Here is a 19214-nt window from a genome sequence, read left to right as displayed (position 1 = left end):
CAAAGACACGATGTGGCAGCGAGATCAACTACCGCCACTTCCTCTTTTATCAGTCGCAGCTAAAAGGAACCTTAAATGTTCATTGATCCCTTTTCGTTCTTAATTTATATGTATTTAGATGCATTTAAAATTTTTTTCATTCATGTAAAATTATAAAAATGTTTTGTGTTAACATTTTTGGCTTTCTGGAACAGATTAATTGGATTTACATGATTTTCTATGGGAAAACTTGCATTTTGGTTAAGAGTCGGACCTTCTGGAAGAAACTGATGCTGACCAAGGTTCCGCTGTATTTATGATATATAAATCAGAGTATTGTTGACGTTTACCAAGGCAACACTGTGTGTAACTTTTTGACCATTTTTCAAAATTGATAGTTTTTGTTTCCTGTAAGATATACTCATCCAAATATTACGAAATGATCATTTAAAAGAAAAGTATTCCACGGTGTGTAGTGAATATCTACAGTGTAAAAGTTTCACTTCTTGAACTCCTGAAATAACTGAAGCTTTAATAAGCTTTTAAGCTGAGGCTCGCCTTCTCGCCCGAAGTTAGCTGGGATGGGCTCCAGCATTCCTCACTCGACCTTAATAATTAGGATAAGCGGCATAGAAAATAAATGGATGGAAGTTGAGGCTAGCTTGTGATTCAACAGACCAGCTGTGATGCCGCCCGTAGCCACGAGCGGTCGCAGTTGGGATGACTTTCCTCGGCATTGCTGTGGCAATTTATTCACGTGGAATGAGCTGGCCCACTTGGTTGTGACTTGCAATGACACGATTTCCCCTGAGGGTGGGGCCATTGCTCCACGTAGCTCCGCCGGGAGGGCGCGAGTAAACTGCTTTTCCAGGCATTGCATATGTACGTCGGTAATACTGTTGTTTTTGTCCGCTTGCAATGACGCCCATCTTCCACAAGATGTCACCATGTCTCCGTCTTCTCTCTAGTGTCGCATAAATGGAACATGTTGCCCCCTCCCGACACTTACCAATCAACACCAGGGGGGACGGTGGTGTGGTCTTCTCTGCTCTCTTTGCTCGATCAAATTGTTATTACACCGCAGATGGGATGCGCGTCATTTATTTTAATTCCAATCCCTGCGAGGATGCTCGTTCGGTTGCATCTACACACACCAGGGGGGCGGGGCTTGGGCAATCAATGGGCGTAGTCACAATTGATACAATTTGAGGCAATCAAGTCGGGATTTCCATTGCGTGGACTGGCTTGCACTGCTTCTTTCCCTATCGGTCCGGATCTATGGGTAATAAACTTGGAGGATTTATCCCCCCCACAAGAAGGGATTACGTGGGCAACCAGGTGTATTTTTATTATGATTTAACGTTTGAGTGCCACTTTCTCTCCCTATTGCAGGCGCGTTCACGCTGCCTCTCGTGCGCGCGTTTGTTTTGAGGAGGAGGGGTGAAGGAAGAGAGGTGGGGGGGGGACGCTTGATTTGAGGCAGCTGCTCACGAGCTTCTCCTCTAGTGCACAGTTAGGAATATTCACCTGTAAGCACCATCGCTGGACATCTGAGGAGTACTTTACCACCATTTGCCTTCTTTTCTGGCCTTTTTTTGTCTTTTGTCGTGGACCCAAAAAAAAGAGGAATACCTGTCTCCAGGAGACGTGTTTTGGCGCGGGGAGTGTGCGTGTGTGTGGAGGGGGGGGACCCCCGCACAGACTCGGGAGGTCCGCTCGGGAAGCACCTTGGAGACGGTCACCATCTTCCTCGCCTTCTTCCGGAGGTATTTCTTCCACGCCGCTCACATTCCACCAGTGACACCCCCTTCCTTTCCACATCACGTAACACTTCCACCCATTTGCACCACATTGTCAAGCTAAAACTACTTACAAACTTTGCTACGTAGGAGTGCAAAAAACAAAAAGTCCAATGCGGTTGCTGACGTTGATTTTAAAAGTCATTTTCTCATTTTTTTGCACGCGATGAATGGAAATCTGCGTGTTCTGCCTTGGTGGAGGTCTCTCCCGATCATCGCGGGCAAACCAATGAATTCCTGCGACGAGATGAGCACCCGATGGGTGTGAGCAACACCTATGTTGACGAGAAGGGACTGGGTCTGTCACTTCCTGAAAAGAGCAGCCAGTCCCCCCCAGACGAGGAGTGCACAAGAGTGATGGGACGATGATAGAGGACGGGGTGGGGGGGGTGGGGTGTAGTGTGAATGAAAGAGGACCAGGCGGGAGCGGAACGGCCAGCCACTCAAACTCAAGCTGCCAGAAGCACGAGTCAGTCACGCAGTCTGGAGGGGGGGGCTCCATTGTTCCTTTGCAACCTGCCCACCTTCACTTCAAAGTCTGCTAGCGTTTTAAGAAGGAAAGACGCAGTGTTGACTTCTCTAGGATGGACGGAAAGGTTGCTTTTTAATCGAATGTGGTCGAAACGGTTGTCATTTGGATCAGCATCGGAATGCACTGACGGACTGTTAGCCAACTCTTCCTTGGGTTTTAACCAAGTGACACACTCCCTTGATCCGATTTTGACTTTTTGAGTTGTATTGTTCACAACCATATTGAAGATTTTTTGAGTATTACCCACAAAATGAGGTCAGAAACGATGCATAGAAACCGAAATGATCCTAGCTGTTGCTAGCTATCATTGCTATTGCTATTGATCCTTGGTTTACCATGAAGCTAGGCATCAAATGTCACTTTTACTTCACGAGGTTGTGTCGGGTTGCCAGGCGACGCTAAACTTGCTAACAGTCCTAATTAGGATCAGCAAAGGATCCAAAGTTAGCCAACTCTTCCTGGGGTTTTAACCAAGCCACACACTGCATTTTATCCAATTTTGACTTTTTTGAGTTGGAGTGTTAACAACCAAACTTTGCCGTCCAAATTTTTTAGTATTACCCACAAAATGAGGTCCAAAACGATGTATAGAAACCGAAATGATCCACTTCCAAAAGCCACGTCCAAGTTGCTAGCTATCGCTTTCGCTGTTGATCCCTGGGTTATCATGAAGCTAGGCATCAAATTTATTCGAATCGGATCTCGACTTTGAGTTATGATGTTATCAACCATAGATTGCTGTCAGAATTTTTTGTATGTTTTACCCACAAAACAACCGAAATGATCCACTTATGAAATCCGCCACCACCGCCATTTCCACCGCAAGGTTGTTGTGTTGCTGGGTGACGCTAAAATTGCTAACAACCCTAATTGGGATCAGCATCAGAATTCCCTGATCCAAAGTTAGCCAACTATTCCGTGGGTTATAAACAAGTGACACCCCGATTTTTTTTCCGATTTTGACTTTTTGAGTTTTTGTGTTAACCAAACATTGCTGTCCAATTTTTTTTTTTACCCACAAAACGAGGTCAGAAACGATGTATGGGAACGGAAATTATGCGCTTCTGAAAGCCACGTCCAAGTTGCTAGCTATCATGAAGCTAGGCAACAAATTTCATCCGAATCGGATCTCGACTTTTGAGTTATGATGTTAGCATGATGTGTTGTTGTCTGAATTTTTTTTTGTTTTACCCACAAAACAATCAGAAACCGAAATGATCCACGTATTAAATCCGCCACCACCGCCATTTCCCCCGTGTCACTTCACAAGGTTGTGTTACTAGTTGACGCTAAAATTACTGACAATCCTAACTGGGATCAGCATCAGAATTCACTGATCCAAAGTTAGCCAGAGTTAGTCTGAATTTTTTAGTTTTATCCATAAAACGAAATCCGAAAGGTCGTATTGAAACTGAAGCTATCCTATTTCTACTGCATTGCTATCGCTATCCTGGGGTTCATGAAGCTAAGCATTACATTTCATCCTAATCCGATATCGACTTTTTGAGTGATGATTTTTTAACCGGCATACTGTATGCTGGTGCCTGAATTTTTAGAAAGTTTTGCCCATAAACTGAATCAAAATAGAATGTATAGAGAGTTGTAATTTTTGGAACATTAGTTTATAACGTTACAATATTGGATTCGTGGTTGCCGATGCAATTTAAGGACGATATTGGTTCATGTGGAACGGCACGATCCCAAATGACTCGGTGACTTTAAATTGATTGAGTAACTTTTCAGGCCAAAATTCAACCAGTAAGAGGCGCAATGCAGGTGAAGCTTTTGAGGGGAATCCGGGATAAGTGATGAATAATGCTGACATACTTAAGAATAAATGATGGAGTACAAAAAATGCAATAAGTCAGGATGAGCAGAGGGTGGTATAGCTCGCCATGACGAGCTATTTCCTTGAGATGGTGCAATCCAAACCCGCACTTTGCCCCCAAAGGTGAGCAAATGAATGTGCTGTGGTACTCTCTCTCCGATTAGATGTTGCGTACAGAACGTGAGGACGTTCTGTCCCCATAAATGCAACTGAACAGGACTTCCAATAAGGCCAGACGAGTTCAATGGGGATACTGAATGAAGTCAATCAGCTGACCAAGAGACGAGGAAGCGAACCGACCGTGTTTCGCAAGTCCACTGCAGCTGCCGTGACCACCACACACCCGGAAAACGACGACGTCACCGACCGCTGAACGTCTTTAGCATTAAAAGTGCTAACCCCCCCCCACACACACACACACACACACATCCATACAGTATAAAGCCTGTCGTGCTTGAAGGAAAACTGTACATTTTTTACATTTTCCCCATCATTCCCAATCCTTTAGTGCCTTTTCTGTGCGCTTTTAACGAGAGAAAACGAGTTGGTACGAGCCAGCTACCAATGCACGTCACGGGAAGCCGCTGCACGGGCGAGTGGATACGACTGGCTCTCAGTTTCGCTGCGAAGACTCAACAAGGTGCTCGTTCGCTGTCAGCATTTTTTTTTTTTACGTCAGGACCGGAGCGCAAGTCTTGCGCTCCCAATGAGAGCGGACGCTGGAAGTCTCGTCGCCATTTCCGTGCTGCTGTCGTTGACGGAAGTAGCGTTAGCGGTATAAGCTATGTGGAATCAATGCACATTTAAATCAGAGTCACGTGATCATCAACGTACTTGTTCATGCATGATCAGCATGGATATGAACAATAAAACCTCATTAGAGGGCTTCCGAGTGGAAATAGGCACTGTTACCCCCTTGACGCGCAGTTAGCCGCCTCATGCTAACCCCTTTTCCCTCGTCAGAATGCACCGAAAAGGGAAGGAAACGTGTGTTCATGTTTCACGTAAGGGTTGTGGATGAAGGGCAAAATTCAACAAAAAGTGCGGTTTTCCTTTAATCCAATGCTTTGTTTCCTAGTCTCCATTTAGTTGGAGCACAGGAATATAAATGGATACATGATGTAGTGGATGAACCGTTGCACCCCCAGAATAAAGCCGTAATGACGAGGGAGGGGGGAAATAGAAGAAGAAAGTTGGAATAAATAAATAAATAAACCAGCAGAAATTGAATAAAAAAGTGGCCATTTTATGAGAATAAAGCCAAAATATTTTGAGGAAAAAAAAGTTGTATTCTGATGAGAAAAACCATTGCAATTTTCGGAGAATAACACGAGGAAAAATGATGTCAGTTTATCAGCAAAGAGTTGGAATATTCAAGAAAAAATTAATAAAAAAAAAAAAGAAAAAAGTTGTACTTTTTGGCGCCGTGGTGGAAAAAGTCTGGACGCCCCCGGCGTTGATGATCAAGTGGCCTCCGGGAGCCGAAAGTGTTGAACAAACAAAAGTGCAGAGCGGAGGATTGCACGGCGTCGGCAGAAGCGGCAGAAGCCAACCTACATTGTGGAAAGCACGGCTTCTTCATCACAGGCTGCCTTTCAGCCACTTTGACCTCATTCCTTTCACACACGCCACAAAGTGATGAATGAATTGGGACGCAATTGAATTAGAGATGGATTCGTGGATGGGGCGGGCCGGGGGGGGCTTTAAAGCTGTGAAGCTCACGTTGCAAACACCCTGAACGCATCACCGGTACAGTTTTCTGCATCAACACAGACTGGATTTTAAAGTACTAGAAGAAAAAAATGGCAACCCCCCCCCCCTTTTTTCTTAATTGACAAAACGGGGCACCCATTTACTTTCCCAGCTTATAATTAAGCCGGCAAAAGAAGCTAATTAGCTTAGCATAGGCGCTCTTATGCAGTAATTCGCTCATCAGGAAAAGGCAAAAACAGGCTTTCATTTGAGGACGCTCCTCACTGCTGACTTCATTAGGAGGCTAATCTGCATGACAAAAAGCACCGTGTGGCTTGAGGTGTGTGTGTGCGTGCGTGTGTGCGTGTGCGTGTGGGGGTGGGTTACAGTCAACGGGACATTTTTAATGATAACGATGGCCTGAATACGAGCATGTCGTAACAAAGCATCTTATTGAAGGCCGGATTAGCACACGTCATTTTCTACAAGTCCCTCGTCTTGGAGCTACAACAGACTTTGTTGAAGGACGCGACTGAATTCAAGCATGTCTTTGCATCCACAAGAGGGCGAACCCTTCCTAGGACGTCCGATTATGTAAGCGATACCACCTGTGGTGCACGGAAACCGGTCATTTGACGCTATAACGTTGTGTGTTTGGGTTGTAAATTGGGGAAGAAGTGAACACTTTGGACAAGACGTAAGGATATGCTGTGTGTTTGTTTAGCACGGGCGTGTCCAAACGCCTTCCAGCGGGGGCCACATCGTGGAAAAATGAAGAGATGCTGTTTTGTAGAGCAACAACGTCGATGCGCTAAGAAGTTGGTGTTTATTTCAAGAAAAACGGCTTCGTTTTGCTCTTTTTTTCCCCCAATTTTTGTTGTTTTTTTGTTTTTTTCAATTCCAAATTTCAACTTTCTTCTTAAGTAATCTTTGTCAACGTCCTTTGCGTCATATTATGACTTTATTCCCATATTAGAATAACTTTATCCCCAAGCATACTTTCCAAAAATGACATCATTTTCTTTAGTTTGTTTCTTGTAATATTGCGACTTAAAAAAAAATCCAACTGCTCCTGAAATATTATTTTTCCTCATAATATCACGATTTCATTCTTGTAAAATTGTCGACTTTTTTCTTTTTTAATATTTTGACTTTATTCTCATAAAATCACAGCTGTTTTTTTTTTTTTTCTTAATTTTCCAACTATTTCATATTTTCTTCTGGTAAATGTTCTTCTCGTACTTTTGACTTCATTTCCATCATATTTTGACTTTATTTTCGCAACATTCTAAGTTTTTCCGCAAACTAAAAAAAACTAAAACCAAAAAATGTCAACTTTACTTGTTGATTTCTTGATATATTACTACTTTTTAAAAAATGCCCTTTTTCTTTAATATTTCAAGTTTATGCTACTAAAATGACATTATTTTTCCTCCTAATATTACCACATTATTCTCCTTTTCATTTTTCTCTTAATACCTTGACTTTATTTTGATAAAATTCCTGCTGATTTTGGAATTTTTGCTGCTCTTGTTGTCTTTTTTAGTTTTCTTGTTCAATTCTATTTTTAGATCTTCTGCACTTATGCTAAGCAATGAATCGAGATTGTCACATTCAAATAAATCAACTTTATAAGGATGTGATTTCAGTTACTTCTACGCATTTATTTCATTATTATTGCTGCTTATTTTTCATTTACCGTATTTATTTATTTTTATGAACCATTACCTTTGAATGCAACTTTGTAAGGTGTCGTTTTATTGTTTTTTGGTGGGATTTTTAACTACATTTGTCTATATTTGATTTATCTGCCACGACAGAACCTTGTGGCTAGCATTGGTTAGCATGTGTGTGCCATTATGTCATCCGTATACCAAGTTTTTAAAAAAATGATGAAGATGATTAATTTTTTTTTCATATCATTATGATTTTTCTACATTTTCTGAATATTATTTGACTGTTATTTAAAGAGGAGTTTCGTCGTCACTGGCGAACAAAGCACGTAGGAACTTATTGCGTTCGTCGGCCATTTTGTTTTTCTTGTTTACGTTGTGGGTTGATGTGTCCGGCTTTAAAGTTGTCCTCTGTGTGTTTTCCCAGCAGACGCCGCTAAAGATGTGACCAGTAGATGGACCCCCTAAGGTCATTTTTGGGAAGAAACTCACCTGCAGCCCCCCCTTGTGGTGCCTCTTGGAATATGACCCCCTCATGGGGCTCAGCTTGGCTCCTCTCCCCTTCCCTCGTCCGCCACTAGAAAGTACTTTTGGAATACGTCCCCTCATCGTGTCCAAGATGGAGCCCCAGTGGAGCCCTCACCCCGCCGTCTTTCTCCTGGTCTCCTACGCCTGCCTCCTCCCCGCCGCCGCCCCCCAGCGCATCCCCACCGTCGACCCCCAGATGGCGCCCGAGTACGCCCACTCCATCCGGCTGGACGGCGACATCATCCTGGGCGGCCTGTTCCCGGTGCACTCGCGGGGCGACCGCGGCACGCCGTGCGGCGAGCTGAAGAAGGAGAAGGGCATTCACCGGCTGGAGGCCATGATGTTCGCCATCGACCTGATCAACAAGGACCCCGAGCTGCTGCCCAACATCACGCTGGGCGCCCGCATCTTGGATACCTGCTCCAGGGACACCTACGCTCTGGAGCAGTCGCTGACGTTCGTGCAGGCGCTCATCGAGAGGGACGGCTCGGACGTGCGCTGCGCTAACGGGGACCCGCCCATCTTCACCAAGCCGGATAAAATCGTGGGCGTCATCGGCGCTGCGGCGAGCTCCGTGTCCATCATGGTGGCCAACATCCTGCGCCTCTTTAAGGTAGAACATGCTGGTGTGCTAGCTTAGATCAGTGACCCAAACCAAAATGGAGTCAGTCAGAGCCTTTAATGCCTAATTGACTCATTTTTTGTGGCATTTGGCGAAGTTTATGCAAATGATTGACACTGTAGAGTGTTTTTGTTGAGTTATGCAAAGGCAAGTGTTAGCTTAAGCTTCGTCTATCAACAATTGTGTGTTTATGATGTCTTTGTGATGGCATTGTTTGCATACGCCCTTTCTGCTAGCACAGGCACTGGCGTTTAGCTTGCATCTCTAATGCTAAACAACGTGCTCAGATTGTCGCATAAAAAACACATTTGTATAAATATATCATTTTGGAAAAAAACAATAATAAACATCATATTTTTCATTCATTGAATTCGTAAAACGTGGACAAAGAATACGACACATTTAGGAAGCGTTCAGCGAGATTTAATCCGGGCTCTGCCACAATGGCGGCGTGTTTGCGTGGGAGTCTTTGAGTGCTATAGGCGAGCGTACGCCACAACATTCCAACGCCAATGCAGCATATGTCCTTCCTAAGTGGGCTAATCTGACACTGCCAGTCACAGCTTGACGCCCACTCGGCACCAGCCCACAGCTTGTGTGCGTGCGCGTGTGCGTGTGCGTGCGCGTGTGCGTGCGCGTGCTGTCATAAGAAGTTGAAACAACAGATCGCGTTTTACCTTTTATCAGCGCACGGCGCGTTAAGTGGCGATGACAGTCAACATGTTAAGATGAAACCTAACAATAATCCTCACAGGCGCTACAGCAGCAACACAAATCTTTTTTTTTTGCACTGCTTCACATAAAAGGATGGGAAAAAGTCACCAGGGGGTGTATAAGTAACAAGGGCGTGCAGAAAGTGCAGAGGATTAGAATATGTATATATAGATGCTGGATGAGCTGTGAACATGTAGAATGGGATTTGCTGTTTCCCTGCGTATGCAGACTGCGTCAAATCAGGCTCTGCGCTGAGGTTTCAGTGGGAGCCGCGTCTTCTGTGTGTTTTCCTTGGCGTTTGCCGGTTAGGCAGAGGTCAGTTTTTCCTACGGCCTTCCCTTCCACACACCCACTCAAGACTTGGTGCCGCGTTGCATCTCATCTCAGCACGGCGCCCGGCACATGATGTGTACGTGCGTGCGTGCGTGTGTGTGTGTGTGTGTGTGTACATGCACTTCCATAATTCTGCTTTCTGCTCACCTCGCGGCCTGTCGGGGGAATTAACCACCGCACTCCGAGGGATCCATCTGCATGGGCGACAGCGCCATGATGGCTTTTTCCCTCCCTTTTTCGTTTTCCTGCAGCCTTTCTTGTACGGACGTGAGAACTTCCAACTTGAAGAATATTTCCATCCGTCCATCCAGCTTCTCCTCATTAGGATCGCAAGGGTATGCTGGAGCCTATCCCAGCAGAGGCGGGGGGGGGGGGGGGGGGGGGGGGGGGGGGGGGGGTGCAATTTCCTTTTTAGTTGCTGCAAATGGACCTACTGGACCGACGTGATAAACCCAGCCTCCCACCTAAATACTCCATATTGCTGCCATTAAATGACTTAATGAAGAATAACTATAAAGACCTGAACAAATATCTCTTTATTTAATAAGAATACATAATTACAATATATTTATAATTAGAAATTTGAATCATTAATAATAAATAATAATATTTAACAGCAATAATTATTTGTATTTTATGTAATTAAAAATATATTTTGAATGCAAAACAAACAGTAGGGAATGTAACGTGGCTTTAAGTTGCTTGAAGCAAAAAAAAAAAATTAATAAATGTAAAACTAAAATTAAAAGGAAATTAAGAATTTGTAAAAATGAAATCAGTACATTTGTGGCATTAAACGACATGAAAGCAGAAGTCCGATAATGAATTTTATCATTAGATTGAGTTAAAATAGATTGAAAATGCAGAAAATATCATCAATGTGTTGCGGAAGGAAACTGCTTGAAACAATAATGAGAAATATCGAATGCAACATCAATGCAACGATAGTTCATTACTTTCATTTTATGTCCTGAAAATATATTTTAAATGCAAAAAATGTAATGTGGCTTTAAGTTACTTGAAAAAAAAATCTTACTGAATTATAAAATGTTTAATAGTAAAAAAAAAAAAAAAAAAATGCATGAAATTAGAAAACATTTAAAGTAATTAAAACCACTTCATTATGTTGATTGTATTTAATTGGAATTTATTGAAAAGGCTAAAAATGAAATAAGTAGATTTGTGGCATTAAACTACTTTACTTACTACTAATTTAAAAATAATAATTAGTATTAACTAGATGTAACATTTGGGAAAAATACAACTATTACTTTTTCATAAAATTCATAAAATTGTAATTATTTAACGTAAAAAAAAAAAGCGAATAAGACATTTTTAAAAAATAATTGTTTATAATTAATAGATTTTTTATACCTGGAGAATCCTAAGTGAATACAAGCTACTGTTTAGATAAATGACATTTCTTGTGCTCGTGGTTTTAGTCACGTCTTTTACTCGACTAAGTCAGCGGATGCTGAAGGAAATACAAGGTGGATCTTTTCCCAGTGAAGATGTCAGCTGAGCAGTCGGCTCAGCAGAGCCTTTTAGAGATCCATTCCACACTGACACTAAATGAAAGTTTAATCAAGTTCTCTGATGAGAAACACAAGATCATTACGTTTATACTGCTGACTGTGCCGGCGGTAATGTGCGCTATTACCTGCGCTCCGATCCTGACCGCGTTTAATTGCATTGAAGTGTTTTTACGGCGGGGATGTGCTGTTTGGTGGCTTTTCGCTTGGTTGAAAGCAAAAGCCACCGGCAGGGATGACGTTCCTAGCTTACTTGACCTTTGCAAGATGGCCGACGTGACCCCGTCACAACCTGTAAACGTGTTTTTGTTTTTTTTTGCTTTTAGCGTTGTAGGTCACACCTGGCAAAACTATTCAGGTCATCTTTCTGTCCTGTTAGGCTTTCTGAGCACTTACTTAGCAGCGCTATAGGTGTGAAATGTGGCGTTTAAATGAAAAGGCTAAAGATGGAGCTAGCAATAAGGCAAGAATGTGACACTCACAGCCTGGACTGGCGTTGGACGCTGTCACCTTTACAACGCAAGAGCAGGAACGTTTCTACTTGTAGACCTTTGGCAAAAACACCTATGCTGTTATAATTTCCTGAAATTGTTATGTTATTGTCAAGAAAAGCGTATTTTGGCCCCTGTATTCGACCTGATATCAGCTAGCTAGCATCCATGTGGACAAACAACATGGCTGACAGCTGCGCTAAGCTAATGTTTTGTGAGGGCAACAAACCTCATCTTCACATTTTACTTAATTATTCAATCAAATGCTTCTCGATATCTACTTGGGATTGGACTAATGAGGGTTTATTCCATCAATTGAATGCAAGGAAGGAATTGATTGTTGGTTAAATCGGGTGTTAACTGTGGAAAGGCAGGCAAAACGTAGTGCACTTCCTGGCTGCCACCAGCAGGGGTGCTGTTGAGTTGAGTCGCTCTGCATTGCTATTGCTGGGTTTCAACCACGTGACCGTAATGAAAATAATGCTTCCAACATGTCAATTTGCGTTCTTACACCGAATCAGTGCTGGTGAATACATTCTTGTACAGGTCCTTCATCGTTTCGCTGCACTGTTTCAGCTCCATAGACGATTTTTAGCTGGATTTTACACACTATTTCCAGGCTGCTAGAAGCTAGCAAGCTAGCTAGCAAGCCTCACTGCCAATCCCTCTGACTTTGATTTTAGTATAAATTGTTCTTGTTTTGCTCAATGGAAACCTGAGAGCGTTTACTCGGCTCCACCCGACAAGAGCGATAGCTGGTTAGCAAACGCCGAAAAAGGTGGTTTGTCTGTGTTTTTTTCCTTGCTTCCAGAACTTTTTTCCCCGTTATGATGGACTCTCTTAGGAAAAGCATTTTCTGAATCACATATTTGAACGATTTCCACATGCGAGAACGGCAAATGTATGCGGCATATTTGCTGTGATTTCATATGACTTCTAGTTCCGAGTGCGCTTGTTTGCCTCCACCCCATCTCTTTGAGGCGGGGCCGACAACAACCGGATGTGACGTCACATTAAACCCAGCAATTACAAGAGTAAACAATTCTAAGATAAACAAATAAATAATATAATACATAAAAATGAATTAACTCACTCAATATCAGCCATTTTTCAAAAGACAGCCCCTTCAGTGCTGATCTTTCAAGGCACACAGAATATTGTGTTCTACGGCTATATCAACATGGAACCCACCAAAAGAAAGAGTAGACTCTCATCTTTCATCAGGAAAAAAAAGTGTGTTTCTACCTTTTTCCGTTCTTTAGTAATCAGCAGTAGAACGTCGGTAAGTTACAGGAAAATACCAGTTCCCAACTAAAAACAGGAGAAAAACAGCTTTTTGTGAAAAGATACATTTCAAGCATAACTTTCACGTTGACACAAATATCTTTTGCTTTTGTGACAGCTCAAATATCTAAACTATACCAACATAAACACCAAAAAATGTTTTTTTTTAGGTGAAAATAACAATTTATTTACAAATATAACACCATGAACTATTTACAATTTTCATATTTGGAACTGAACTATGTGTGTGCGTGTGCGTTAAAATGTTCCCTTCTGCACGCCTCCACGCTCTCTCGCTTCCTCCGTCCTGTCAAGTGTGATTCTCCCAACCACGTGATCTCTGCCGAGCTCTTCTGCCACCTTGTGGCCGTTTTCATGGCTTAAAATTGCTTTGAAGTGAAACTCAGTTTGCCTCTCACACAAAAAAACGTAAAAGACGTATAAATACGTTGTTGGGATCGGGCGTGGGGGATTATAAAAAGGTATAAATACGTCTTTGGTATTGAATGAGTTAATAAAATAATTGTATTTTTTATTATTAGTAGTAGTATTAAGTTCATTATCTATTATTAGCTGAAAAAAGTGAAAAAACAACATACAAAATATTCTTTTAATAAAAAATAAATAAAATTTAACTTACTAATTAAAACTGCATATGTTTTTAGTCCTAATGTTAACACCATCATTTCCATTTAGAGTCATTCTGGTGTAGCCAATAAATACAAATAGAGTTGTTCTGGACTCTTCTAGTCTTCTCGGATGATTCGCAAGTACGAGTCCTGTTCCGTTCCACTTTTCCCAGTCCAAGGTCTGCACTTTGTGACTTCCCAGGTTCCTGGAAGGTTGCATTCTTGCATTCTTGGAGGCTTGGCTGCGACCACAAGTGACAGAATTAGCGCGGGGGTGAGAAGTTCATCACGATCCTTTTGGGGGCCACACCGATGATACCGACGCTCGTCGTGATCGTCGAGTCGGTTCTGATACCTTTTAAAAATAAAAAATTAAAAAATCCTGATGTAAAATTGATCAAAGGCACACAGCTCATGGATTATATCGTCCCAGGACGTAGACAGGAAGGAGCATTTTCAATGTATTTTTAATATTTGGGATGGTAGAAAAGTGCTTGGTAAAGTGTGCCTCCTCCTCTTTCAAGCAGCATTTGCGATGACAACGCTGCACACTCGGAGAAGTTGAAACCTCAAATAGTTCAAAGAATCCAAAACGTACAGTGTTAAAAAAAAAAAAAAGTAGGACAGATAAGACGAGAGGATGCAGCTCGGGGATGGAGTCTCTGGAGGGGAACGCGGGGAAGGATTCTTTCCAAAATAAGCGCACCCATATTAAATTCGTCGTAGCTTCCATAGCTAGCATTACCTAACAGGTTTTTCTTTGGCTGAAATCCTGCGGAAAGTCTTTTTTAAGGTCTCAAATGATGCTAGCGTTAAGTTTGAAGGTCAAATTCGGGTTAAAAAACATAAAATTATTACTAAAACCCCTAATTAAACTTGTATTTTTTTTAATGAGCTTCATCTTTCCTTTTTTTTTTTTTTTTTTTTTAGAGAGTCCTCTTGTGGGCACATTATCACATGACATCATAATAAACACCATCAACATAATCTCTTATCAATTTTCAATCCATGTCTTTTGGGATGAGCATTATAGTCAATTTAATTGGTATTAATTCTGCCAATTAACTCATTCAATCCCAGCCATTTTTCAACAGACAACCCCTTCAGTACCGGACATTTTAGACCATTTTGACTGATTTTTTTAAGGCACACAGAATATTTTGCTCGATGGCTTTATCAACATGGAACCTACCACAAGAAAGATTAGACTCCTGTCTTTCATCAGGAAAAAAAAAAAGTTTCTACCTTTTTCCGTTCTGTAGTAATCAACAGTAGAACATAGGAAAGTTTCAGGCAAATTTCAGTTCCCGACTAAAACAGGGAGAAAACCAGCTTTTTTTTTTTTTTTAAAGATACATTTCAAGCATGACTTTCATTTTTAACACATTTTTTTGCTTTTGTGAGAGCTCAAATATCTAAACAACTACACCACAACATAAACAGCACAAAAAGGGGTTGATTTATATCAAAATACCAATTTGTTATCTAAATGTCTAAAGTACACCAACATAAACACCCAAAAATGATTTTTTACATGCAAATAACAATTTCTTTACAAATAAAACACCACGAACTATTTACAATTTTCACATTTCGAACTGAATTGTGTGCGTGCGCGTGTGCATGCGTTAAAATTTCCCTGCAATGCGTAACCTTCTGCAGGCTACACTCCTCCTGCTCTTCCACTTCCTCCTTGCTGTCAAGTGTGTTTTTACATGCAAATGATCCATGCCGAGGTCCTATCAAACGCACTTCTGCCACCCTGTGGCCGTTTATGTGGCTTAAAACTGCTCTAAAAGTGACATCCATTAGGGTGCAGTTTGCGTCATCACCTCTTTTTGCCTCTCGCACAGCAACACTTAAAAGACGTCACGATAAATACGTTTTTGGTGTTGAATGAGTTTATTGTGTCTTGTGGCAATTGAGGAAAATGGAGTGCACTACTCTGCTGCCACCAGCGGAGGCGCTGTTGGTTCAGATCTCCATGTGGACACTTTGCTAAGTATTTTGTGTTGACTAAAAGTCATCTAAAAATGATTTTATGCGTCTATTGAACATGAATTGATTGTTAAGAATTGTATCAAATGTGCACTGCTGCACTGCAGCCAGTAGAGGCACTGTTGATTCCTTCTCAACTGGTTGCAAACATTAGTTTAGCCTACGTGGCTATTTTGTGTGAAATTATTATAAAAATGAAATATTTACACAACTAATAATTAGAGGGAAAAAATGATAGAAATTCACATCAAATATACATAATATAATATAAATAAAAAATGTAAAAATATAATTAAATAAATATAATAATACATAGAATATATACTGTATATAAGAATTAAATAAAAAAAAAGATTCATTGCTCGTTTTGGCCCAAAGTCAGTCCAGGAAATGCATTAAAATCCCTAGTTTTTAGTCGCTTTTTCACTTTTATAGCCACTTTTCTCCGTTGTCGTCATCATCCCTCCCCTACTTTTATGCCTTCCGTCTCACTCTCCGTCCCCACGGAGAGGAGCAAGACAAGGGTGGTAAAAGGAGTAGGCCAGGAGGGAGCGCGTGCAGCGAAGGTGGTAGATAAGAAGAAGGAGGCCGTAAAACAGTCACGAGCCGAGTGAGAGGAACGCAAGAGCGCAACACTCCGGGGACCGAAACGGCCTGTAAGCGGTGTTTTTACATCTTGATGCAATGTTGCATTACATCCGACAGCAGAAGTGGGAGGATGGGAGGGGGGTTAAGTGTTTGGCGTCTCTGCTCGGCTGCTCCTGGCATCCCTCCGTCTGTCTGCACGCTAATAGCGGCGACGTATGACGCTGAACACTAACCAAAAACATTAGCGTGCAGATCGATACAGCTACAACATGGCATTGTCACACTTCCTGGCGACCATGCATTATTTACACACACCATCTATTTCGGTGTATTCAAATGAATAAAGCCGATCGACGCTATCGATTTGTCGGCAGGTGCCCTGCAAAATGGGGAGATTATTGACGGCGTAGAGTGGAGGGGGGGGGGATGTTTGCGTGTGAGATTAGCCGGGGGCATTCGCATGAGTGTGACAGCGATGCATATTGATTAAGAATACGTGTTTGTCTCTCAATTGACCTTTGTGATTAATGGAGTTTCTCAGTCAGGTCTTATTTTGAAAATGTCCTTTGTCTTCTACTTCCTGGTTACGTTTTTTTTTTTTTTTTTTAATGGCATATGTAGCGCCCCCTTTAGGTTGTGTTCAAAATGCTTTGAAAGACCTGCTCGCAAAGTTTTCGAGTGGTCCATGATTTAAGGGCAATTCATCACTAAGTCCCGCCCCTTTTGGTTGTTTTTCAACCACTCTTGCTCAAATTTTACGCCCCTAAAGGTGGGCTAGGCTCCAGCATACCCCTGGGACCCCAGTGAGGATAAGAAGACATATGGAAGTCCAAGTATTATGAGAACGAAGTCGTCATATTTTGAGAAAAAAATGTACAAGAAGAAAGTTGAAATATTTGTTTAAAAAAAACAGCAAAAAAGTGTCATGTCGGGAGAAAAAGTTCCCACTAATAATACGCTTTGTGACTGTTGACACAAAGCTGGGATGAAGGCTCTTTTTTGAATGACCGGAGTTGGATTTTGTTGTTAATTGAGTCAAAGACCCTTCTCGAAATCTCCACACCAGTCGGCACAGTTTGTGTTCAATTCTGATATCCAGTTTGTCCAATGCAGAATGAAAATGAACCAAATTTCAAAGATAAAAACATCACACTTCCCAGGGGCCCCTCCCATGTGGCACGGCGCTAAACATCCTTGCTGCAGCGGCGTGGTGCCCATGTATTTTTAATGGCCACACCCGCTACGCGCTGGAATCTCAGCCTTGAATAATGCATCAGCCATGAGTGAGACAAGGGGGGGGGAGCGAAGAAAGAGAATGAGAGATTGTGGAATAATCACAGCAGTGAGGGCAGCAGAATGACACCTCACCTCTACGGCTACGTCACCTCACCTTCTGTGTCCGATCACTCGACTATTCTTCTCCTCGCTATTTCATGACTTTTACCCTCACCCTTTTCCTTCCGCCCTGGAGTGTGGAGACACCAGCAGAAGCGGACCATCGAGGACCAAGATGGAGGAATCACCTTCATATGTCATGTTTGGTTTTTTTTTACGTGAAAAACAGCGTGTTTTAAAAGTAAAACAGGTACCGGAAATCCCGGACTATTGAGCGCACATATAAGGCGCACCCACCAGATTTAGAGAGAAAAATATATGTACAGTACATACATGTACAGTACATACATGTACAGTACATACATGTACAGTACATACATGTACAGTACAGTATATAGGCCGCACTTGTCTATAAGCCGCAGGTGTCCACGTTTTAGCATGAGATGTTTACACAGAAAGACAACACTAGAAACCTTGCAGTCCCACCTACACTCACTCGTTAGCTCCGGTGATGAGACGTGGGACACTTTTTTTTTTTTTCCCATTCAACAGCTGCCGCAGTCCAAGCAGAAGCTGAAGTAATTCCACATGTGATCAAAGTTACTTGGACTTGTGGACTTGGAAAAGGCAATGGACCGTGTCCCTCGCGGTGGCCTGTGAGTGGTGATTCAGGAGTACGAGATTGGTGGCGTGCTACTACGTGCCATTGGGTCCTTGTACGACCGGAGCAGGAGCCCGGTTGGCATTGCCAGCAGTAAGTCCATCCTGTTTCCGGTGAACGTTGGCCTCCGCCAAGGCTGCCCTTTGTCACCGATTCTGTTCATCATTTTCATGGACAGAATTTCTTGGCGCAGCCAAGGCGTCGAGGGAGTCCAGTTCGGTGGCCTTAGGCTCTCGTCTCTGCTATTTGCAGAAGATGTGGTCCTGATGGCTTCATCGGCCTGTGACCTTCAGCGTTTACTGGGGCGGTTTGCATCTCAGTGTGAAGCTTCTGGGATGAGACTCAGCACCTCCACATCCCAGGCCATGGTTCTCAGTCGAAAAAGGTTGGATTGCACCCTCCGGGTCGGGAATGAGGTCCTGCCCCAGGTGGAGGGGTTCAAGTATCTTGGCATCTTGTTCACGAGTGAAGGTTGGCGCGTGAGGGCAACAGGCGGATTGGCGCAGGCGTCCGCAGTAATGCGGTTGTTGTACCGGACGGTAGTGGTGAAGAGAGAGCTGAGCCAGGAGGCAAAGCTCTCAGTTTACCAGTCAACCTATGTTCCCACCCTCACCTGTGGTCACGAGCTTTGGGTCGTGACTGAAAGAACGAGATCGTGGATACAAGCGGCTGGACTCACCCTAAGCGATAGGGGGAGGAGCTCAGAATAGAGCTGCTGATGAAACGAGCCAGACGCATATTTTTTTTAAAATTGCTCAGCCTTGGAGGAGGTCTTTGCTCTACATTGAGTGCTATTCTAGTTGTGCTTTTCAACATTGATCAAATTAGAAGTGTCCTGGCGGCCTTAAATTGAAGCAACAGCGCCACCTGCTGTTGTAGTGTGCACATTACTGGACATTTCTCCAAAAGTTTACTGGCTTGTGCGTGTAAAACAGAGTGCAATTTGTGTGTGGTACTGCAAGGCGGAAGATTAGTGACCAAAGTCACGTGATCGCA

General features: G+C 42.7%; 1 protein-coding gene across 2 annotated transcripts in view; it reads left to right on the top strand.

The window, feature by feature from the left end:
• Positions 1-1108: 1108 nt before the first annotated feature.
• The window catches only part of grm8a (glutamate receptor, metabotropic 8a), a 185713-nt gene continuing 167607 nt past the window's right edge, over positions 1109-19214 (top strand). For both annotated transcript variants that reach the window (XM_054799984.1, XM_054799985.1), the window contains exons 1-2: positions 1109-1745; positions 7931-8644. In XM_054799984.1, coding sequence (XP_054655959.1) covers positions 8039-8644 — 606 coding nt within the window. In that variant the 5' untranslated portion in view covers positions 1109-1745; positions 7931-8038. The remainder of the gene's footprint in view (positions 1746-7930; positions 8645-19214) is intronic.

The sequence above is a fragment of the Dunckerocampus dactyliophorus genome, chromosome 15 (assembly GCF_027744805.1).
Source record: "Dunckerocampus dactyliophorus isolate RoL2022-P2 chromosome 15, RoL_Ddac_1.1, whole genome shotgun sequence".
Lineage (NCBI taxonomy): Eukaryota > Metazoa > Chordata > Actinopteri > Syngnathiformes > Syngnathidae > Dunckerocampus > Dunckerocampus dactyliophorus.
Note: the sequence above shows the minus strand (reverse complement) of the source record. Positions and strands in the feature narration are given on the sequence as shown.